Below are 25,185 nucleotides of genomic sequence, written 5' to 3' on the forward strand. Positions count from 1 at the left end.
ACTGGAGAAGCTGATTGAAAACTTTGTTATATTATTCCTTGTTTCTACTATGGTTGGATTGTTAAAGTATTTACTTTGTTTGATCATCATCAGTCTAATCTTATGTGACCTTGGAGTGTGTGTGACCACCTTTGTATAACCTTATAGACAGTGTGCACTTATTATCTTCATTGCTATGGAAACAGGAACAGCTGTACTCCCAGTTTCTGTCTTATCCAGTTCTAATGGACAGTTCGTACTTATTATCTTCATAAATAAAATGAACAAAAGGGAGTAGATGTGCTCGCAGTTTCTGTCTTATCTGTACTCAGCAGCTTCTGTGTTACCTAGTTCAACCCAGTTTTGCATGACAGTGGCAGATACACGCCTTAATGACAACATCCACACATATTTCATATCACATTTCAGTAAATCCACGAGAACATTAACTGGCCAACGAGACTCAGTTGCGTGTAAGTCCAACCTCTGTACGGGGCAGGCCCAGCCCAAGAAGATAACTGTGAAGTACACCTGAACATCATGGCTCACTCTGACTGACATCCTGCGAAAACTCTGTCACTCCGAGTCCAGCTCTGTTGTACTTTACCTGTGACCGGAATAAAGTAATCATCTGAGACCTAAAGATTTCTCCGACTTGTTCTTGGGCTTCCAACTAAAGAACCCAGTTAACAACTTCAAGACTTGCTTTGATGATTTCCCATTAGGAAAAAAGTCCAACTGTCCATCGAAAACCCATGTCTTGTCAGAAATGTCAGAGTTCTCTGCAGAAGCACAACAAATCTTCCCATGAGTCAGTGCTGGGTTATGACCCAGTTGGGGGAATAGAGCAAATGTGGAAATGGTGATTTGTAGAAATTACACTGCAACTTTTTCAACAAATAACCACCAAATTCTTATAATCTTTTTTAATGTTTCATGCTTATTTTTTGTCTTCTGGGTTTCATTTCTCAGAAACACTGCTTGTGAACGCAGGTGGAGGAAGGTGGACAAGAGCCAATACATAGATATATATGCCAAAGAATAAAACAAATAAATGTGAAAATAAAGAGAATAAATACATTGTTAAAAAGAAAGACAAATAAAAGCATGTTAAAGCATCATTAGAGGTATTTTCATTCATTAATTTATATTTGAAACATTTTTTGTGAATTTTCCCTCTATATACTTACTGTTTATTAATACTAGAAAAAGTCATTAAAAGGCTTGGCAGGAAGACCCGCCCAAAGCCAGTTGATTGACAGCTCACTGGCGGTGACCAGAGCCCCCCCTTACCACTGCCCACCTGGATTGCCCCTTCCCCACCCCCTTCTGACAACTTGAGGATCCCCCCTCTCCCCTCCACAACCACTGCTGCAGATCAGGACGGGCCCCTCTCCATCACCAAGGCTGATGTTCGCCGAACATTCAGGCACATTAACTCACGCAAGTCAGCTGGCCCAGACGACTTTCCTGGCCACGTCCTGAAAGCCTGCGCCCACCAGCTGGCAGGGGTATTCACAGGGATCTTTAACTTGTCTCTCTCCCTCCGGACTTTTCCCTCCTGCTTCAAATCAACCACCATCATCCCCATTCCTAAACTACAGAAGATGGCCAGCCTCAATGACTGGCGCCCCATTACCCTCACCCCCATAACCAGCAAGTGTTTCAGGAGACTGGTTAAATCCCTCATCTGCCCCATGCTCCCCCCCACCCTTGACCCTCTGCAATTTGCATGTTGCCAAAACAGAGCCACAGAGGACACCATCGCCCACGTCCTTCACACCGCCCTCTCCCATCTGGAGGGGAGGGACACTTATGTGAGGATGCTGTTCGTGGACTACAGCTCAGCATTCAACACCATGGTGACCTCCAGGCTTGTTAGCAAGCTCAGGCATCTGGGCCTGAACATAGCACTGTGTGACTGGATTTTGGACTTCCTGACAGACCGCCTGTATTCCCTCTATTCCCTCCATGACTGCCTGGCAACACAGGCTTCAAACACCATCGTGAAGTTTGCGGTTGACACAGCAGTTGTGGGGCTGATCTCCCGCGGTAACGAGAGCCTACAGAGAGGATGTGACCATCCTGGAACAGTGGTGCCAGGATAACCACCTCTCTCTGAACGTCTCCAAGACCAAGGACGTCATTGTGGATTACAGGAGGAGGGGAGACACTCACCCCCCAGTCATCATCAACGGCACAGCGGTGGAGATAGTGGACAGTTTCAAATACCTGGGGGTGAACATCCACAAAGACCTAACATGGCCGCCGAAAGAAGTTTGGCCTGAGGCCCCAAATACTCAGGGACTTCTACCGGGGCACCATAGAGAGCTTCCTGACAGGCTGCTTCACCACCTGGCACGGCAGCTGCACCAGCACAGACCGTAAGGCACTGGAGAGGGTGGTGCGCACGGCCCAGCACATCACCGGGTGTGAACTGCCCCACTTGCAGGAGCTGTACGCCCCACAGTGCCTCAGGAAGTCCCTGAGGGTCATTTAGGACACAACAGACCCTCACAACAGCCTGTTCTCCCTGCTGCCCTCAGGTCGGAGGTACAGGTCTCTGAAGGCACCACACCAGCAGACTGAGGGACAGCCTCTTCCACCAGACCTTTAAATAAATAAAACAAGTGCAATTCAACCCCCTGTGCAATATTTCAATACATGATTTTGACATATATGTATATGTATATACTGGAAAATGTAAATATTTCTCAAATATCCTTATTTTTGTTACTGCTTCTTTTTATTATTATTTTTTTATTATTCTATTTTATATCTCTGTATTTAATATTTTACCCTTTCTAATCAGAGCGTCCCAGCATAAGTATTTCACACGATTGTACTTGTATAACCAGAGTGATAATACACATCTTGAATCTTGAATCAATCAATCAAGAGTCATCACCATGTGCATCCTTGTGACAACGATCATCAACATCAACAATATGTTTACAATCAAACACAGCAGATTAAGGAAACAACCAACCAGATTGTACACAATTAACAGACACATCATGCTCCAAGACAAATGTCTACAAATCACCGTGACAGAGTTGGTCCAGGTGCGCTGAGCAGGTCAGATTCATTAGGCCTACATCCCGTCCATCCCATCCGTCCTTTCAATCGGTCGATCTACTTCATTTAGTTTTATTTTGACATAAAAAGTATTTGGACACAGATTTTTAAAGTCTTGTATCTATATTTATTCTTTACTTCTAAAATAGTTTTAGTTTCTTCCAGGCCACAAAACTCCAGTTTGACTTGACACACAGACTGTATACGAAGTAGACTGTAGCCTCTTGGTTTCAAAGGAAGACAATGCAGAAGTGTATTAAACCTGCATGACTTCTAAGGACCAGCAGGGGGCGACTCAAAGGGTTCAAAAGAAGTCTGGCTGTATAGAACTCTGTGTAAAAATTAGTCTATTTTTGTCTAGTTAACATTTTCGTAATGAGTTTATGGTATTCATTTAGTAAATTATGCTCCCATTTAGAGTCACATAGACCATAAAGCAGGGGATGTTCTAACACATGGCTTCCTTGTGATTGTCAAGCTTGCTACCATAATGACCTGACAACCAGAATAGAGGGGCAGCAATGCTTATTCCCACTTCCATCCAAATATGGTCCCCTCTGGCTCTAAAAAAATGGCAACGGCTAAAGTGTTGAAATTGAAGCTTTGTTTTTGTAATATGAGGTAGCAGCAGCAGCTTTTGGTCTGTGTGAAGTTAGGCCAAACAAATCAACTTTTTATACAAAGGTCAAGGTCAGAAGTAATAAAAGAAAAAGGAGACCTTTGAAAATGTCACCATAATGCATTTTATTTCACTGCAGCTGGAACATCCATAAGTGTCAGATATACAAGTTCTCTTTTCATATTGCATATCAGTCACATGTCTTTGTCTCAGTATGATATTACTGTTTTTATTCAACAGGTATACAAGGTTTTAACGTATAGCTTTCATAAAATCCATTTAAAGATAATTACGGTATTTTTAAACCAAGACCTTATTATTACATGTTTTGGGATTTAAATGAATAAAAGAACCAAAACGTTTTAGCATTTTTACAGTAGATTGCTTCAACAGGCTGCAACATAAACCTAGATGGCAAATGCATCAAAGTCCGTCCACTAAAAGTTCTTGTTTTTCCACTGACAGGCTCAGATTGTTATTGTAAGTGTGTGACAACTTAACAGAAAGGATCCCTACAGAGATAGACCTTTTTGTTGTCAGTGTGAGATGCTTTTATTTAACTAGAAACAGCCGTTACATCACTCTATTCAAAACCACCAGACTTCATTGTACAGAACAGAAATATTCTGTTAATAAAAACCACAAAGGGGACACAAAAAAATATATGAGGTAGAAGCAGCCCAGCAACTCCTGTGTTCAGCAAGGTTAACTTACTCTTATTTTCAATGGAGTCTGGTGCATTTGAGGAGAGCAAGGTAAGAAGCAAGCATCCATTTCTGTTCGGATCCTTTATAAAATGTCGTCACAGACTTAGCAGGCTGCAGGTTTTGTTGCTGCCAGCTGATGCAATCTCTTTCCGACTTTTTGTACATATTAGACACCTATGCCCAAAATGTGGAAAAAATAGGGCCAAGTTTTAAAAATACTTATGTACACATTTTACATTTTTCCAGACACTGACCAAACAGTCCAACAAACCTGTGATTTTGCACACAGCCGGTGATTAAAGCCTGGATTGTGTTGAGACTGCAGTCAGCATCATCAGGTCCTCAGTGCATAGAAATACAGCGTTCCTTTCATGTCTCACAAACACAAGTATATAAATAACACTTTACTCCCTCACACACACTCAGGCACACACAGTCTTTGCAGGGTGGAGTTGCGTGGAGGCAAGACTCCTCAGCCCTGGAAAGCATGGAGCTCCTCTTCAGTGAAGCCCTGCTGCTTCAACAACCTGAAACATGAACAAACAGAAGAAACTGCTGAGTGACCGAGGATTTACGACTGACTTTGTAAACCTACGCCTGCTCCATCCTAGGCGTAAAAGATACACCCGGGTGCAACACAAACAGGGCTTAAGTCTTACTGGTGCACAGTGTATAATCTAAAGTCTGCCGTAACTTTCAGCTCTAAGTCGGATTTAACATTACACCCAGGCGTACGCCCAGCTGGTGCACTCAGCTCTAGAAGATGACATTCTGTTAGGGCCTGTGTCCACTAACAGCGTTTTTTGCTCTGGCAGCGCCTATTTAAATTTTTTTCTATACAAACCGACGCAGTTCAGCGTCCTAAGTGCAAAAACACCCTCAGCGTCAACAGTTTTTTGTTGCAGCGCTCACAGTTGAAAATAGATCAATTCTGGAACACCGCCACGCTCGGCAACTTCGCTTCTCCGTCACCGACCAATCAAAATCAAGAAGGTGCGGGACTTCTGATATCAACTTGGCGAAGGAAGAATCTAATGCTTGTGTTTTTTCAAGGGTACAATTTCCAGGTGTAGAGCTGCTGCTAACACACGGACACGATTCCTTTCATTGTTTTTATGCTTTCTTTGTTAAATGTCTTGAATAAAATCAAATATGAAGCACACAGAGAGATTTAGAACAGATTTAACGATCACTTACAAGGGAAGCGGAAGTGCCGCCAGAAAACTTTTGTAACCTAGCAACAGTAAGCGCTTCCTTCAAAACCCCGTCCATCCGGTTGACATACTGTGTTATACTTTTTTGGTGTGCACCCCTGTGAGCAACTTTCATAGGTCTGAATGGACCGCTATCTTGGAGGTCTGTATCCAGTTTTCCTAGTAGTTTGACTTACTGTAGCTGTGTGCACACATACAGTATAACCCTGTGCAGTAAGAGGCTATTAACAACATTTCAGATCAGCTCACTCTTGCATTTACCTCCAAATAAGGTTGTTGTTGTCAGTTAGTGATCTGACTGCTTGCTTATGTTTCTTACCCTGTATGACTTTGCTGAATTGATGTAAACATGTTAAAAAATACAACCAATTACTCTGAGGAAAACAATGCTAAAATAACTTAAAGAAATGTTGCAAAAAAATAGGACTAAAATATTAGTAAAATAGAACTCTCGTTTGAGACACACTAATTTCTCAGAGCACTTGGAAAGTGGTAATAATTCTATAATAAAGGTTGTAATACACACCCTATTGTGATCTCTGTGAAGGCAGTGGGACCACACACACACACGTAGCCTTTAGACCCGTCTGGTCTGCTGATGAAATCCTTGAGCATGGACTCGTCCACCCGACCCGTCCTGCCAGTCCAGCTCTCAGAGGGCTCAGAGAGGACGTACTCCACCTCAAACCTGACATACAAACACACAAACACACACTTATCACACACATGTTCTGAAGATGTACAAAGACACAGAGGTCCAGATGTAGCAGAAGAGTTTGTAAAGAAGGGAACAGATGCATTTCACACTTTTACCTTAATACAACTGTAGAGATAAAATCTAAAAACCCAGTGTACTGAAACACTGCCTGCGCCCTTGGTGTGTTTTGGTTAGCATTTCAAAACGTCTAAATGACTAAAAACCCAAAGTTTGCAATTGTTCCAGTAGTAGCAAAACAGGCTGCAATGGCTGCAACATATTCTTTTGAGACAAATGCACCAAATTAAAACACGTCCACTAACATTTCAGGGTTTTTTTGCCACTCAAATGATCAGATTTTTTTCTAATATGCAACAACATTACTGAAAGAACGGCTGTTAAATCACCTTTCAAAGCCACCAGACTCCATTGATAAAAACAGTAATTTAACCTTGCAGAGCACAAGAAATTGTTGTTCTACTGCTGCCTTAAAGGGTGAGTTTGTTTGTATTGTTGTACAACTTTGATGTTATAAAGGGTTAGCTTGGATCACCATCACACATTATGACAAACTAACTAACCAGTAGAGGCAGCAATAACCCAGCAACTCCTATATTCTGCACGGGAAAATTACTGTTTTTGTCAATGGAGTCTGGTGGGCTCAAAGAAGGTGATGTATTTAAAAGCTGTTTCAGGTTAAAAAGGGATCTTTCCTGAACAAAAAGGTTTGTCTGTGTGGCCATGCTTTCTGTAACGTTGTCAGGATGTACCCTTATTGTTCTCCTATGCCGTCAAGCATTATGCTGCAGCCATAAAACGAGCAAAACCTGTTCGTAATTTAGACCCACAAATATATAACAATAAGGCCCGGCTTTAAGATGACTGTAATCCCTTTAAGTTGTTGTAAGTTGATGTATCTCAATGCAACTGAAAGAAGACACAGGACTGTATCAGATCTTCTCCCATTATTATTTTTCCCAATGATAAACAATTAAAGGCATATTTTTAAATGTTTAAAACCATTTTTACCACTAAATAATAAGAATGGACTAGTGACAGCTCACCCTCTTTGTTCTCTTCTGCTTCCCTCTTCAGCCATCCTATCATGCTCTTACACAACAGCCTCCACATCCTCATTTATTTAATTCATAATATACATAATAAACAACATGCGTAGGCTGTGTTGTGACAGGGACAAGAAGTTAAACACTGACAGCTTCAGTACCTCTCATTATTAGCAGCCAGTTCATTCAGCGGACAGCCCCACAGGATGTCCTCCTCTCGGCGGTTAAAAAAGAGCAGCTTGGTTTGTCTGAGGACACATAATACATACATAATATGGATCTTATTGCCAGATACAAACAGTAAATGATTAACACTTTGCCTGTTCTCTCAAATGTGTACTGTTGATGTGAAACGACTGCAAGGACAAACTGTTTTGAACCAAACAAAGAAGTTCTCATTACAACAAAAACACTTTCTACTTTGGTTTAACCATGTTTGTGTTGTTTCAGCCTTCATTGAATTTCACTATTTCACAACAGAAATATTACAGTAATGAGTTTGCCTCTATTTCAACAGAGCATTTTAAAAGTGACCCATTAAACTGAAAAGACAGCGCCTATGAAGATACATCTGGCTCAGTTTTGATAGACAGCGTGTCTGGCTTGTTGAAACAATATCAAAACATTACGTTCATTTATTAATAATATCATGTTTTCATTCATATCACAATCAGAATCTTATCCTTACTTTTGTCGACTCTTATGGAGGGCAAAGTTTAGGTTAACAGGCGTATGCAGAACGGAGATGTAGGGTTCAGAGCCACTGAAAAGAGACGGCAAACTCCTGTGGTGCGGCTCTGTGTAGCGATGGATCTCGCACTACTGGTCGTGATTTCAATTTCAAATGTATAGTTGTTGTGTCTCTCTCTCTCTCTCACTATTGGATTATTACTGGTGTTATACAGGTTGGTGCAGACTTTATTTTCCTTGTATTCAATGACACTTGTCAGGCTGAAATGATACAGAAATGTCACTAGGTGTGACTTAGGACTAGGGCTGCACAATATATCGCTGAGCAATCGCAATTCCGATGTGCAATATTCACATCGCAGGACCTGCGATATTGAAGCAACTTAAGAGAAACACATCAAGCTGCTACTTTATTGTTGCTCTGTGCAAAACGAAAACGCGCCAGTTTCTCGTTTTTAATGAGTAATCCACAGGAAAAGTCCGTGATATCACATTAGTGCAGCTCTTATACAGAGCACACAGGGAACTATTAACCATCACGAAAACTCACAAGTCTCGCTCACGGAGAAGTCTCGTGCTGAAATCTAGCGCAAGACCGTAGTTGTTGCAGGAAGAAGGAGGGAGAGGTGAGAGAAGAAGACGAAGAGGGAGAAGTGCCGTTTGTTGTGTTGGAGTACAGAAAGCGTTGCTCAGTGCTATCTAAAAGATTGTCATGGCTCCTTCTTCCTGCAACAACTACAGTCTCGCGCGAGGTTGGTTACAGAGAACAACAGAGAGCATAAGGTAAAGTAGCATGGCTGCCACAGTGTTGTCAGACACACTTATCATAACGATCTGAGCCTGTCAGTAGCAAAAACAAGCGCTTTTAGTGGCTGTATATTGGCGTATTCGCGGTGCCCCCTTTAGTTACATTGTATCTCATTTGGCGGCTGCCGGCCGGTGCTCCCTCCCTGAATACTGGATCGATTTCAATAATTGTTGTCTCCACTAGACACTTACACACAAACACATGGGAAAATAGGGTCTAGGTTGAAAAATCCCAAAGTTATCCTTTAACGCTGTGGCTACACAAACAGACAGTTCATGGAGTGGACGTGCGGAGTGTTTACTTTTGGCGGCTACACCTGTAGTGCACACACACACCGTGTGAGGTGGTGTGTGCCGACAGGAACGACAGGAAGCAGGAGACAGTGAGTTTCCGTTTCCAAAAGTTACCGTCACCGAGCTGATCAAGCTGAGTTATCATAAATTTGAACACCGTTAGAAATAGTTGATGACATACTGTATAAATAACACAACTGCAGCCCATAAGCCTGTTTGTATTTATTTTAAAAGAACCTGTCGCTCCAAATGTACTCTCTACTTTTTCATGCGGGTGTCAGAGTCTGAACCAAGTGTGTTAAAAGTGTGTGTGTGTGTGTGTGGGTGGGTGTGGGGGGGGTATTTCCCCTCCTGATCAGATCTGGGTTGGTTAACTGTCCCCACCTGATGGAGTCAAGGTCTTGCAGGGCCAGTCGGATGAGACGAGCCATGGGCGTGAACCCTGTGCCTGCTGCTAATAGGTAGAGGTGTGTGACATCACGAAGTGGGCGGAGACTGAAGGTTCCTTCTGGACCACTGACAGATATATGGTCACCTAGAGAGTGAGAACAGATACTCACAATCAATACAACAGGTCAACAGTGCAAACATCAAATACAGCTCAAGGGTGTTAAAAAGAGACCATGTAGAGATGTTTCTGAGAAGGCAACATTTGGAAGGGTTATGTTACATTGAGTCAGAGACAGTTTTACTGGGCCCTCATTCGACATGTTCTCTCCTTACCACATAAAGTATTTGTACTTAAACTGAGATATCTTAGCTCAATGGTGTTAGATAGGGCTGCAACTAAAGATCATTTTCATTTCATTATCAATCATTCCGTTAGAGTTTGAAACATTAAAAAAAAAAAGTCTCATCACAATTGTTACGTGCTGTGTAGACGTGCACATGTGGTGTGTAGTTTGTGTTGTGTTTTCCTGTTTGTCTCTCTCCTGTGTGCTCTCTCCTTGCTGCAGCAGGTAATTAAGCTCACCGCCTCAGAGTGTCTTTGTTGTTGTCATTTTAGTTAATTGTGTTAAGGACTTATAGATCAGCTTCTCTTTTAGTTTGTTTTGATAGAAGCTCATTTGTGTTCTAAGTTTGCTTTAGTTTTCCTTTAAATCTGCTTACACTTTGTTCCTTCATTCTTTTCCCTGGTTTTCATTTTATTGTTACTCCCAACACTCCTCATTCACTTTAACTAATGACAAAGAAAAGCAGCAAACGGTTACATTTACAAAGTTTAAACCAGCTATTTTTTTTACCTTTTTTGCTTGAAAATTTACTAAAACAATAATGAATGCTGAAAATAGAGGCCTATAAATTTTGTTCTGATCAATTACTTGATACGAGTAATCATTAAAGGTGCTATATGTAACTTTCAGAAAATCAGGAGACATCATTTAGAAATGAGTATAACTCTCAATCCAACATTATCCTCTTTCTTCTTTTCTAACATGAGACACTGTCAGTAGCTCACCGATGTGCAGGCTGTTGAGATGTGGGGTGAGCACCCCGTCTGGGTAAACTTTGATCATGAGGTAGAGGTCTGAATCCTGTGAGGAGTTGTTGGGGGCTGCTGACAGGCTCTGATCCACCGGAGTGTACGGCCTTACTACCTCCATGTCTGCATATGGAAGAAAATATCAATGAAATAAAACGTACTTCAATTATAGGAAGTAGTAGATGTCACCTTTCTCCAAGTCATGTTATATACAGCGACAGCGGCCTGAGAACACAAACACTGTTCCATACCTTCTTCCTCTGTCTGATTGTCTGGATCAAAAATTAAAGTACATTTCTAAGTACAAGACTGCTAACATTTTAATAACAGTCTTACTAATACTGGAAGTGGACTTTATATGTATGTCATGTTCTCTACCTTTAATATCAAATCATATTCTTTATGTTTTACAGCAGAACAAGAAGGGTAGTTCTGTATTCATTTAGGATTTCACACTGTCAGAGATTTTAGTGAGATTTAGCTTACAACAGAATGTAAATTACATTTAAATGTGAACCACAGTATCTCCTACATGACAATTCTGACACAACAATTTACAGTGAATCCAATCCAATATACAGTAATATATTTTATAAAACTGTGGTTCTCAACTTGTGGGTCGGGACCCGAAGCTTTTTTCAGTGGGTCGGGGATGTTAGCATGAAAAAAAGAGAGCCAAAAAGTCTATGCTGCGCTTTTATTTTGAAGGACATGGGTTTCCTATGATGTGCATGCAGTAGTTGTAAGTGTAGTTTATTCACACTCCATGTATCCACTGACAGCTACAGTTACATTCTTGAAACTTGATGAGGCCTACAGTAGTTAGATTTATGTTGCACTTTTGTAGTTTATTTCTGTTGAAAAAAGGCGGCTTATTTAGTAAATTGTAGAGGGAATATGTTCCTGTTATGCACTGCCACCTGCTGGTCATTTTGGTTGACTATTATACTGTAGTGTTTTGTGATGTTTACATACTGTGGTGTTAAAGGCTGTCTCAGGCCCAAATTGCACCATTTTTCAAAATTGTCACAAATTTGGGTCACAAATTCTCATTAAGGAGGTGGTGATGGGTCCTGAGACTAGACCAGTTGAGAGTCTGTTGTATATTGTACAATGGACACTAGATAGCATGCTCACTGACATACAAGGTAGCATTGTCAGTTAACAAATGACAGCTCTGGCGTCATATCTACAACATCCTAAGCACTGAAGGTTAATGTTTTCCTAAATTCAAAATAACAATGACTGAAAAACATGTTTTTGTTGAAGCACAGAGTAGAACATTCACCTTACAGGGCAGTAGGTCTGCTTGGTGTCTCACCTTGAATGTTTGCTTTGAGGTAGACATGTTGTCCAACTGGCACATGCCTGACTGTCCCACGTGGTAGTTGCAATCTGAACACGTAGGTGTTATGGTTCACTTCAGTCTTAGACACCAAAACACAATCCCGATAGTGAGGAGCTGGAAAAGGAAAGATCATTTTGATGTTTAGTTTCCTGCATGTCTAAGTGATATATCATGAACATTTAAATAACAGGTTAAAATAAGTGAAAACCTGTAAAAACTTCTTGGTGAAATATTTTTTTATCCTGGTCTCACCTCTGTCTTTTTTGCGTAGAAATGTGTTGTGAAATTCAAGCGGTTGACCGAGACTCGTCCATTTTCCTTTACCCTGTTTGCGTATGGTGACCTGGATCTTTCCCACCGAGAAGGAAGTGTGGACTGAAGAAGTGACAGATTAAGAATAAGAACAACACAAGGATTGATTTAGCTGATTTCTTAACACATGAATATATTGTCTTACCAGAAATGTTCCCCTCCACTTCATCAGCTAGACCTGAAAGAGTATATGATCACATGTGTACTTTAGTATAATTATTTTCACAGTGTGTTATGTCTAGTAACATGCTACAACCCAAATCATGGTTGTTTGATTGTTTCCTTTGAAATTAAATTTAAATAAAGTTAAGCTGATCTCTGGTAAGATATCATGCTGTCCCCGCCGTAAAAAGTTCTGGAGCCGAGTGCACCAGCTGGGCGTACGCCTGGGTGTAACGTTACGTCCGACCGAGAGCTGAAAGTTTAGACAAACTTTCAATTATGCCATGTGCACCAATTAGATTTTAGCCCTGTTTGCATTGTATCCCGGTGTATATTTTATGCCTGGGATGGAGCAGGCATAAGTTAAGAATGTCAGACTTAAATAAAATGTCAAACAAACAGTAAAAGTTCACAAAACTTAAAAGCAAAACACATTTGCAGCGCGTCTTGATTACAGGATATATAAGGAAAGGGCATTAAGATGAGAGAGAGAGAAAGGTTTCATCTGTCCTGTTTGAATTCATTAAAGAGCTCTCCCCTCAGCTGCAGCGTGCAGAAACGCGGTGCTGTCCACGCCCTGCAGGTGCTGATTGAGCTCAGATTTTATTCAAAACACTGTGGGAGACATGATAAATGTACATCGGACAACAGAATGCTTATTATTGATCACAGCAGTGATCAATTTCCATGTCGATAGCTTTTGTTTGTTTATGTGTGTGCTGGTCAGTTGTGATGTGAGAACATTTCTATGTTCTGCAAACGACTCTGAGTTTCCTTATTTCACTATCCGTAAAAATGTATTTTTCTTTTCTTTTGGTTTGTTATCCATATCTTCTGAGGAGATTTGTTGGGAGAAGTTAGAAAGTGGAGACGCGTGTTGCTTGGCAACAGTCACCGCTTTTAGAGTACTCACGTGGATGTGCATCATAAGACCGGGCGCAGTTACGACTGTTGTCAGTTAGACTTGGTGCATTCGGTGTAAATTGGAATCAAAGAGTTGCTCGTAGCTTAGTCAGGCTTAAGAGAAAAGACCTTTCTTTTTACGCCCAGCTGGTGCACTCGGTTCCCGAGCTATAACTATAATGCGATTCTTTTAGAAATCCTCTTTTGTACACTGCAAGATCACAAGCGATCTTAGGTTAATATGTTCAAACCAGGACTAAAGGTGCCGAGAGCAGCTGACAGAGTTCAAAGACAAAGAGTAGACCCGTAACAAATCTGTACAAGTCCGAGGTGATGTAACTGTCTATTATTGTGATCTACTGATTTTCTTCTCTACACGCGCAAAGTAGTAGATCTTCTGTCTGTAGATGGATCTAGGTAGGGCTGTACCTGTCTCAAGAGTTTTAAAAACAGATTTGTCTGTTCAGTATGAAACTTTAACTATTATTTCCCATTTTAGATTCAGCCCCACACCAAACTCCTAATTAGCCTACATGAATCTCTTTGTCCATAAGTAGTAGATGTCAGCCCGACTTTAAAACATTTCCAGCAGACTCATTCTTAAGCCCCTTTTCCACTGCCGGTTCCAGGGGCAAACCGGCAACACCTCTGTTACGCCTCGTCTTCAATGTAAAACACACAGAGGCGCAATTGTTGAGTGAAGTCAATTCCACCTCTGAGTTGGCTTCGGAGAGAGTAACAGAGGCATAACAATGACGAAACGGTGCCAGTGTAAAAGGTGGATCTGGCAGGGCGGAACAACAGCTTGCACTTTTTGTTTACGTTCCGTGCTCCTTTTGCTTCTGCAACACTGTAATGCTGTGTAAAAACACACACTGGGCAGCTTCATGCAAGCGTTGCTTAGTTCAGTGTAAAATGGCGGAGCTTTGTTGCAACGCTGTGGCGGAGCCGCAATGTAAAAAAAAGCTTACATCACTGTCTTTTTTTACTTTTAAAGTCGTAGTAGACCTCTGCAAATAATTCTGCTCTCTGCAAAAACCTTGCAAATGAACCCTGAAGGGTCATTTCGAGCAGATCTTCAAATTAAGAATTGCAAGTCGACTCTGCGTCTTCTCGACTGAACCGCAAAAAGAACGAGAAAAGCCAAAGCTACATGTACTGCAGCTCGATGTCTCATTATGTTTTTTCAGATGACATATACTGTATATCTACTCACGTAAATGTATCATGTAGGACATTTTCCCCAGCAGCACTTCCAGTCGAAGAACACCCGCCTCAAGGTCAACAATGGTGCAGCCTGAGTTGGGGATCTGACAGAGACAACAACATGTGTAATATGTCATGTTAATTACTGTTCCAGGCACTATTGTGTTAACATTAACTTTCAAACTAGATTAAAATAGAGTTTCAGTTACAGGCTTTAAAGCTTTATTTCTTATGAATAGACTGAGAAAAGGCAGCCCTCTCAACGTCCTAGCATCCCTCCCAGCCCTCACATGTGAACAAAGGTGATGATAAATACGGTCATTAAACCTGCAGATCTTGGTTTGTGATTTATTCTGCAGACAGAGGCTGCAGCAAAGACTTTCCAAACACTCACTCTATCACTCATTTAACACAGCTGTAAGAGTAACTTGTGTGATGGCTCATAGATGTGAAAATGATTGATGAGTGTTTACCTTCCTTTTAGCATAAACGACCAGATGGACAGTGACATCAGTTTGGAACCAGTCGTACCTACACAAACAGCAGATAATAATGTCACCGATTATGTTCTGTTTGTGTTGTTAATAGATTGAGATTCTCTCTGGTTCATACCGAGGCCGAGAGTCTTTGTCAGGGGGAGGAGCCACTGAGACAGGCGGGGCGAGGCTGGTCGGTGGTGGAGGAGGAGGGAGGACAGCTGAGAAGAAAAAAAAAAGACTTTCAGTAAGACTTAAGGGTTAGACTGGCGATAACGTAAGACTTTATTTGTTTCTGCAACAGAAAGTTAAGCCATTTGCATAATTACGTTGAGCATTTGTAGATGACACTGGCATTTTGTTTTGCATTGTGAAAATGCACAGGCAGAAAGTGGCGGCATTTATCTAGCTTCATGAGTTTGTTGTTTGATTAATCCTGTGTACACTGATCCAAAATACAAACCATAATAGCATGAACCAGACTTTCATAACCTTTAGGTTGCACAGATTTTAGAACTGTGAAGCATTTTAAGATACTCAAAGAAATGGCCTCACAGTAAGACAAAACTACGGCAGCCCTAAGTGGACATGCATCCATTCATTTTATTTACTCCGTTTTCCCGTGATAACGAGTCATTTCTGGTTTTCTTGAGATCTAGACTGCATCACTGTTGCATCACCGTTACATCAGATGATCATAACTCGTGTCTCCAGAGCTGCAAAAGCATAAAACAAACACAGAAACAGGCTTAACTTACCTCATTAGTGTGGGCAATCGCAGCATGGAATGTGCTGCTCTGTAATATCACAGTGAGCAGCCTGTGTAAACCAGCTTTGTTATCTCGAGATAATGAGATAAATAAGTCGAGATCTCCGGAACTTACTCATTATCACAGGAAAACAGAGTTAAAATGTACGGATGTATGACTGCTTAGAGTTCAGTTCATCTCCATTGTCAGACTCAAGGTCCATTAGTTAAAGAAGCATACAACAAAAAACAAGTTACAATACATACAGAACTAAAACAGGGGAAAAACATTCCCAATTTTTAGATAATTATACCAATGTTTCCACAGACGTGTCTGGTCGATAGCAGCATGATAACGACATTCTTGGAGTCATTCAGGTGACATACATTTATACATTAGGTTTCTCAATAGAGCATGGAAAGGGGGGACTCTTGCAGTGCAGAACATTTCACTAGCACTGCACCACCAAGGTTTTTTTAAGTAATATTCTCATAGTCATTATACGCTACCTGAATTTTATGCATGCTTGCATTTTTAAACTTGACCCACAAGGGGGCAGTACAGAGAGGAGTGCAATACGCTCTGAAGAGGCTGATATTGACATGGTTAGAGCTTCTGAAAAAACATCAGTATAGGCACTGGGTTTTTTTCTGTTGAGAAATAAAGCATAAAAAACATTCAGGACTCTGCTCATAAAAAATAAGTTCGCAGAGTTAAAAACTAAATAAAACTTGTAATACTTTGAAAAACAAGTTGCAGAGAGCTGAGACTTTCTTGAGTAATAACCAACAAATACGTCAATTCTCATTCTTAAGTAATCCAGTTGTGAAATCTCATTCATGTTGTTGTTCTTCTTTTTGCATTTGGGTCAGCTCAGAGCTCTCTGAAAGTGACTATAGCTTTAATTTGTAATGTTTTCATGCCAAAAAAAGTCCAAGCATTTAATCAACAGTGCTCAGCTGGGACATTACTCATTGATACTCAGGACAGCTTCAAGTAACCTCCCAGAGAAACACTCGGTGAGACCGTGTTCAGGACCCATCACCAAGACCCTCCTCTCCTCTTCTTAACAACGGGACAAACACAGCCTGAACAGTGAGGATTAAGAACTTCCGCAACCAACAGTTTTTGTTGGTATATTTATTTTTTAAGCCAATACAAATGTTATATTTGATCTATATGATGTTTAAGATATATCATGTGAAATGTGTTTCTTGGGGTAATGCCTAATTCGATATCAACATGCTTTGCAGAATCAGGGATGGCATTACCCATAAGTGACCACCAAATATTACATGTAGTTTGCCCCCCTGTGGTCTCCAAGTTTAATCCCCATACTGCAACTGCCTACAGCTTAACAAACACCCGCTCACGTGCCGCTCACGTTTTAGTGAGTAGATTGTGAAAAGGGGTGTTTCCTGGGGATTTAGGTGGATCTAGTGATGTAGTCCAGGTTGGAACAGCATGTGTGAGTGTGTGTGTGTGTACCTTTAATGGCTTTTGGGACCTTAGTGGCCATCCTGCCCACCAGGCACTCTTTTAACATGGACTCATAGTTCACCCAGCGATGGACCTGTGCACAAACAACCACATGTTAGCATAGCATACTCAGATTAGAGAGCTTACAGAACCACAGATGAGGAGAAACCAATATAAAGAGTCTTTAGTAAGGTGTTGAACAGCTTCAGTACTCCTTGCATGGAAGGGATGAACACTCAGAAAAGCTTTGTACTGCTTGCAGTGACCCCTCCCATTAAGAGAACAGTTGGACCCAAATGTAAAGTTTACCAAAGCGCACATCCGGGCAATAAAGACCAGGTGCCGGGCAGAGAAGGCACATACAAGCGAAAAACAGAGTCCGCACACTGGATCGTGCTCCCAAGTAGTTTTTATTTACCTACCACCACAGGTGGGTAACGTTTCGATCTGATGCTCTTCTTCAGACCAAGTTGGACCCAAACCATGCCAGTAAAATGCCCCCACAGTTAAGCAGAGCCACCAGAACCCTTCACTGTAGCAGTCAAGCTTAAAGGTTTTGCTTTCATTTGTCAGCGCTCTGTTTATTAAACCTTGCAGCACTGACAAGGCAGCAAAAAAAAAAAAACACGTTCAAGTCTTTCCAAGGTCCAGGGCCCTGTTTGTATTCTTACTAAGCTTTTTTTAGGACATCAGACTGTATATTTTGAGTGTGGCCTAGAGTATGCAGGGGACCAGTGTGTATCTAATAGGAATAATAGTATCTTTTATCAGTTGCAAATTCTGTACAAAGTTTAAATCTTTGATTGAAATTTTTGACATTTTTTTGTTTAAATCTTTTGACTCTAGAACTCACAGGAGGTCATATTAACAGGTACAAGTGTCATTTATTAGGTCCCCCCAAAAATGAAAAATGTTGCCAAATAGTAATACTCTATCTGATGTAATTTTAAACTTCCCATTTGTACAACAACACAAAAAGTGTTGAACCTCCCCCTTCCATACCTGGTCAAAAAGTTCAGTGCCATCTATCCCAGCGGCCTTCATCAGCTCCTCTTCTCCACCAGGGTGGTAGTCCATGTAGGGGGTCACATTGTAGACCATACCTGAACACATACAGAGAAGAAATAGCTTTAGGCATGTCAAAGTCCAGTACCAGATTATAATGTACAAACCATAAATGAGCACAGTTTTAATTATATTTCATTTACTTTTATTATTATATTCACTGTATTGATATTTCTACTTTGCTGAGGAAGTGTTTTATATTTTACATTTCATTTTAATTATATTTCTTTTCTCTCTCTCTCACAGTGAACAACTGAAACACTATAATTTCCCTGTGGGATCAGTAAAGTACTCAATACTTTTGAATCTGAATTTAGCACAGAAGACACAATTTCACATGCTGAAACTATTTTATATTTTTTAAAGCTCATGTGAGGAGTTTTTCACTGGTCATGAAACAGACTGAAATTAATCCTGATTACTCTATATGACCTACAAAAGCAAACCAGAACATCAGCAACAACGCTGATCCTTTCTATATAGTTATAGAAGGGGGGGTGTCAGACGAAGCGATTAACTGCACGCTGCCTTTGTTTACATTTTCCAGGGCAAACATTTAAAGTGAGTGATACATATGAGTGTTAAAGAAAGCAGGATGAGATTTTATGTTAAAAACCACCACTTATGCATGAACAGGACAAAATCAGGCAAAGAGATAAGAGGTCAGCTTCGTCCACAGGGGGCGCCAAAATCAACACAAACCGAAAGTTCCTCACAGGAGCTTTAATTGGATTGGTTTTTCACAATGATTCTGCACCAGTCAAATTACTGTTTACCACAGCAGAAAGCCTGAGAGAGCCTGAGACTGAGCCCTGTTGACAAAACAGTGTCAATGCTGGTAAAGCAGGCCATCATAGAGACATACTGTAGTCAGTCAGAATCAACAGTTTGTCATATAAATAAGCCACACACACAGGTTGTCTAATTAGCTGCAACCCAAGTGGTTTAACACAAAAAAACAGATGAGAAAAAAAACACCTGGACTATTAAAGAAAGATGGCTTTATAAATGTCCAACAGATAGAGGTAGATCAACTCATATCATCCTGGGCTTTAACACACAAAAATTGTGGTGCGATTAAAAAACAGAAAGGCTTTTTCTGCATCTTGAAACAAACAAAGAAAAATGTGGAAAAAGTGAAGACAGCTGAGACAGAGCCTAGCTGGTAGTTTGAGTATAATGAGCATTGAACATGCCATGAAACAAAAAACTATATCAAATGATGGATAGGTCTATCAATATGCCTCAGAAAGAAATCCTTTTCACTGTCTGTGGTTTTCAAGAAATCAGTAGGCCCTTAATGTCATGTAACTGTGCTATACCTTGACTCTTACTGAAAAGAAACCCTGCTTATACGCAGTGGTGTAATGTAACGAAGTAATAGTACTTCGTTACAGTACTTAAGTATTTTAGTAGTATCTGTACTTTACTTGAGTTTTTAAATTTTGACAGCTTCTACTTTTACTCCACTACATTTCCTGAGTAAAATGTGTACTTTTACTCTGATAGATTTCCCCGAACAATCTTCGTTACTCGTGATTTCGTCAATCAGGAGACATTTGTTTGTCTAATAAGTGCGGCTTTAAATTAACAGAAACTGAGCGGTTAAACACTGATGATGGCAGTAAAGCAACATCGTCGACACCAGCTGGTGTAAGAAGACCAAGAGATGTCGCAGCGGTCATGTCACTGCGGAAATAAACAGTCTCTCCTGATTGTTCCAAACAGTAAAAGTAAGAAGACCCTGAAGTAACCCTGAAGGTGCTATTGTTTAATTAGCACGCCATTATTGTGTGATCACACAGCATGCAAGTCAGACAGACAGACAGACAGACGTAGATGATAAATAGAGAGGAGAGAGAGACCAGCAGCAGCAGCAGCAAAATGTGTGTGATTTTATGAAAACCCTTTGTAATATTACAATAAACGTATGGTAACATAAATGCATTTAACTTATTCTCCAACTCTAATCATTAAATGTTTAATAATAGCAGCTGTGCATCAAATGTGAGGTACACACCATGAAGACGTGTTCTGAATGTAAATAAGGCCCAGAGTGCATAAATAGCATCAAAATAGATGTTGATTATCCCAAAAATTGGATCTTAAGTCGTGAAGATCTTGTTTTTCTTCCAAGTGAATCAATTTTTGAAGGTTTACAGTAAAGAATAAAGTTAATTACTCTCAAAACTCTGACCACTTTCTTTATTTATTAACATCATGTACTTGTACTTTTACTTTCAATACTTAAGTATCAAAAGTATTTTTCTCAACATTGTACTTAAGTACAAAAAAGATCAGATACTTTTACCCAATATAATATATATAATATTCGAACAGCTGACTCTAACTTCCACCAAAGTCATTTTCTGGTTTGATATCTGTACTTTTACTCAAGTATGGCTTTCAGGTACTTTATTTACCACTGCTTAAAAGGGGCGTGCAACTTAGGTCTTTAACTTTCAAAAGTGTCTCTGCAGGTAAACATTTATTTTCAAATGTACTACATGTTCTCTCATAAAGAACTCTAATACAATATACATGCGTTCACACATTCTGCTAAACACAAATTGGATGATTACTACGTCTATAAAGGCTCACTGCTTTGGTTTAGTGGACGTCCATGACTGATTACCAGCTCTCTGAATTCCCCTATGGTGAAGAGGGATCAAGCATCCTCACGCTGACATCAAGTGTCTCCTAATGAAGGTGATTCATCTGTTCTGCCAAGATCAAACCAGTCCCGCCCAATGTCAGACCACCATGCCGGCTCACCTCGTATGCAGGTCCAGCAGTCCTCTCTTGTGTTGTGTTTCTGCAGCTCTTCCTGAGTAACTTCAATCAAACGCCCTCTGAGCCCGGTCAGATCTTTTCCACTCTTGGCAAAGCGGATCCAGTCCATCAGACTGTGGCCGGGCTTCAGGGCCACCTGATGATTAGGCAACAGCAGAGTCATGTAACAAAGGATAAGCTGTTTGTTCAATTCCATTTGGGTGACATGTGAAGGCATGTTAAGACCAAGTTTAAGGCACAGTATCAACCAAAGCATAATGGAAACATACCAGTTATTGACTTCTTTAACACCTACTATAATGGTAGCCCTTTAAACATGAAATTATTGGAGCTGACAAAAATGTTGAAAAATGATTGCAACTAGTTGAATTGTAATTTCACAATTAAGATATCAGCTATTGCATTTCCAGTTTATAACAACCAAAAATGACATGACTAAAAAAACATGTTGGATACCTACACATAATTAAAGATATCTATAATCAACAAATAATTTGACTTGTGGAAATTCTAACTCTAAAGTTTAAAAGTATTTTAGATACTTATAAATATACAAATATTACAAATACAGTTAAGACTAGTGCAAATGTACTTTTCGATTCCTAGCTGTATTTCTCCTTCTAACTGAATTGCAGAAATTATTTATATCTGAAATCACATTTCCGACAGTTCCAAGCTGACATATGAATAATTCACTTTTGTCAAAGCAGAATTAAATTTTAGATTTTCAGAATTCCATTTATAAAACTTTTAAAATAAGATATATTGCAGATTAGGGATGCTCGTTTCTGGATTTTTAGTCGACATGCCGATATTTTCCAACCCTTCTTGCCGATTGGGATACCGATATATGAGACACATGTTTTTTTCCACTTAATTACAAAGAACGTCAAGTCTCTCCTGTAGTGGAATTGATATCATGCCTACTCTTACCGTGATGGCCCGCTGGCAGATGCAGAAATAACTTAATACAGTGCTCTTTAAAATTTACACATTCACTGGGCAAGAAGAAAAGTATTTAAACTTAGGTTATGTACAAAATGCCATATTTATTTGTATGTAACATTTTCTTTTGTTCTTTTAGGGAATCATTGAGCATTTAGGCACAACTAAAGCATTGTTTTATAGGCATAAAATATCTGCAGACAAATGACATATCTGCTGATGCCGATATGTCATTTTCAAGCCACATACCGATAACGTGCCGATAATATTGGGCATCCCTATTGCGGATATCTACAAATGACATTACCACTAGTGAAAAATTACTTGTTTATCAATTCTTAGCATTGTGCTTGTGAGAATCAAGTCGAAGATATAATTAATTAGAATTCCAAGTAGTTACATCTGAAGTGAGTTTAAATAAATTAAATAAAGTCTAGTAGTTTTAATGAAGTAACAGATCTCTACAACAAACTAGGATGAATTCATATTTTGACTTGAGCGATAGAGAGAAATTAACATGTTTCAGGACATGTAAACTTTGACTCCTAAATACTCAAAAAGCAACTGTTGATACCTAAAATCAATTCTGTCACACGCCAACCTGGAAAAGGTCATTCACGCACTAATCTTTTCTCGACTCGACTGCTGTAATTCACTCCTTTCCGGTATCAATCTTAAATCTCTCTCTCGCCTCCAACTGGTCCAGAATGCAGCAGCTAGGCTTCTTACTGGTTTAACAGACGACATCACATCACTCCTATCCTTGCCTCCCTTCACTGGCTCCCCGTCTGTTTTAGAATTGATTTTGAGATTTTACTGATCACTTTTAAAGCTCGTTTGGGTCTTGCCCCGATTTACATTTTAGAAATGCTGACCCCTTATGAGCCATCTCGCGCCCTTAGATCCTCAGATGGGGGCCTTCTGGTCGAGGCTCAAATCTAAAGGTGACCGTGCTTTTGCCGTGAGAGCCCCTCGGCTTTGGAACTTCCTGCCTGAGGAGATAAGGCGTGCAGAGTCGGTGACTTCTTTTAAATCACTTCTTAAAACTCATTTTTACAGACTTGCTTTTATATGATGATTACCTTTTTAAATGCATCTTGAAAATGTTTTATATGCATTCATATGTTCCTATTCCTACCATCATTTATGGCTTTAATTTCATTTTAATTATTTTTCTACTTCTTAATTTATTTATTTATCTCTTTTTCATTTTATTGATCCCAACCCTTTTTTTTATCTCTCTTCCTCTGATGTGATGTCGTCTTTTTATCTTTTTATTTATTTATTTATAACCTTTTATGGTATTTCATTGCTTTTATTTTTATTAATCTATTTCATTTATTTTTCTCTTAATTTGCATTGCTTATTGCTCGAAATGCCTCTGTTCCTGTTTTGGCCATTTTCTTCTTTGGCCTCATTGTTGAAAGTTCCTTAAATCGGTTTTGTAATCCGTAATCCTCCTGAGTTCCTGCCTTTGCTTTGTCTGTCAAAGCACTTAAACATTCTGTTTTTAAAGGTACTACATAAATAAAGTTATCATTATTATTATTATTATATACCTAAACTTGCTTTAACCCTACTGATAAAGTGTTTCGGGAGACCTCTGCCACTTTAATACAACTGAAAACTTCTGGACTTGGAGCTACTATATTGTCTATACTACAACGGGAAGCAGGTGTCCAGCTGCTGAGTGTTACCTTGTTTCTCCCGGACTGTCCGGACGGAGCGACCCGCTGCTGGGAGCCCGGAGCAGGGAACGCCTGGGTCGGTATGTTCAACATGTCTTGAACGCTTCGTAGGCAGCCCCAGTTTCTGACAAAACCTATTTGACCAACGGTAGTTTAATTATATCACACATCAACGACCGTAGTATAGTCCCACTGGTTGCTAGGTGGTACTGGAACAAGTTCCTTCCTTGTTGAGAGACATTTCTGTTCAAATTATGTTGAGCAATGCTGCTAAGCTTATAGAGGCTAAGCTAAGCTAGGCTAGCAAGACATACGTGCACACTGACTGACTGAATAATACAAACACTTTATAGATCTTCACGTGAATCGTGTTGTGTTAATCAAATAATTAACAAGCAAATACATTAGTTGCTCGCAAGCCACTGACGAATTGCGAGCGAACTCCTGCCGTTACAGCGCCGCTACAATGTAAAGACTACAGTCATTGTCGCACTCTCTGACGACAACGTCAACAAATTGTGTAATCAATGTGCGCCGGTCATCGGCCATAGCTACGATCAACTGCCCTCTACTGTTCGTATGACAGATTGCACGTCTTTACAAAAGCATCAACAAACAAGCAAACCCTGTTTCTGTAGGAGTGGAGTCTATCTGTGAGGACACATATTTTAACATTTAAAGTATAAATTATAATAGTGCTTTAATCCAAAAATGCAACCAACCAACCTGCAATTAAACATTTGAAAAAGGATGAACCATTTCGCCCGGCCCTCGATCCACTTTCACTGATATCGTCATCGTCCTCCTCCTCTGAATCTTTCTGGTTTTCATCTGACATCTTTATAATGTGATAACTCACACTGCATGTTGTGTGCTAGTATTTGTTTACAATGTAATACAGCGTAGGGAGGCCACTTCTGGCTTCCTTCAGCACAATGGAGGGTTTGCTTTTGAAAGGCTTAAGCGCTAAGAGGATTCGAGGACTTCAAAATAAAGTTCCATCATGTGCACATGTACAGACTCAGCCGTGCTTCTGTGTAAAGTTGATGAACTAATTATTTTTTTTCTGCAGTTATAGGTATGTAGTCTATTTAGACATTTTTCATGACAGATTCTTAATACAATACACTACATACATACAACAATACATATTTATTGGCTTTTTTGGAACAGAAAGCAGCAGTACAACTATTTTAAAAGAACACAATTATTAAAGAAAAAGAAACAAAAAAGAAAACTACACAGGCATGTTAACAATTAGATGATGAACAAAATAGGTCAATGCTTACAGTATGTCTGTATAATGGGCTACAAAAAGAAAATTGATCATGAACTAGATCTTAAACAGTTTTTGGGGGCTTGTAGTCCTGATGGTGGCACTGCTGTCGAAAGTGTACAACTTCGAGAATACATAGCAAATCAGATGT

At 40.0% G+C, this 25,185-nt stretch overlaps 1 protein-coding gene across 2 annotated transcripts; it reads right to left on the reverse strand.

The window, feature by feature from the left end:
* Positions 1-3,793: 3,793 nt before the first annotated feature.
* On the reverse strand, positions 3,794-24,238 carry cyb5r4 (cytochrome b5 reductase 4). 2 transcript variants are annotated; one of them, XM_069656098.1, is made up of 15 exons: positions 23,768-24,238; positions 21,108-21,261; positions 18,270-18,370; positions 17,277-17,361; positions 15,176-15,260; positions 15,037-15,094; positions 14,574-14,667; positions 12,438-12,470; positions 12,233-12,355; positions 11,954-12,094; positions 10,609-10,755; positions 9,534-9,684; positions 7,520-7,606; positions 6,124-6,285; positions 3,794-4,910 (listed from the first exon to the last, which is right to left on the reverse strand). In XM_069656098.1, exons 1-15 carry the CDS (start codon positions 23,849-23,851, stop codon positions 4,856-4,858), a joined length of 1,560 nt encoding a protein of 519 aa, XP_069512199.1. In that variant the 5' UTR covers positions 23,852-24,238; the 3' UTR covers positions 3,794-4,855. The 2 variants fall into 2 exon arrangements, with proteins under 2 accessions (XP_069512199.1, XP_069512200.1); XM_069656099.1 differs by lacking the exon at positions 7,520-7,606.
* Positions 24,239-25,185: the final 947 nt, after the last annotated feature.

Source organism: Semicossyphus pulcher, unplaced genomic scaffold (assembly GCF_022749685.1).
Source record: "Semicossyphus pulcher isolate SPU_LCO1_2020_fin unplaced genomic scaffold, fSemPul1.0.p SCAF_9, whole genome shotgun sequence".
NCBI classification, from domain to species: Eukaryota; Metazoa; Chordata; class Actinopteri; order Labriformes; family Labridae; genus Semicossyphus; species Semicossyphus pulcher.

What these genes read in the sequence shown, in the direction of transcription:
- cyb5r4 (XM_069656098.1), bottom strand. Translation starts at nt 23,851, where the DNA reads ATGTTGAACATACCGACCCAGGCGTTCCCTGCTCCGGGCTCCCAGCAG. An exon ending in TCTACGCAAAAAAGACAGAG is followed by an intron (nt 12,095 to 12,232) that starts GTGAGACCAGGA and finishes TTCCTTTTCCAG; the next exon opens with CTCCTCACTATCGGGATTGT. An exon ending in TTCACAGAGATCACAATAGG is followed by an intron (nt 4,911 to 6,123) that starts GTGTGTATTACA and finishes TTCATGTTTCAG; the next exon opens with GTTGTTGAAGCAGCAGGGCT.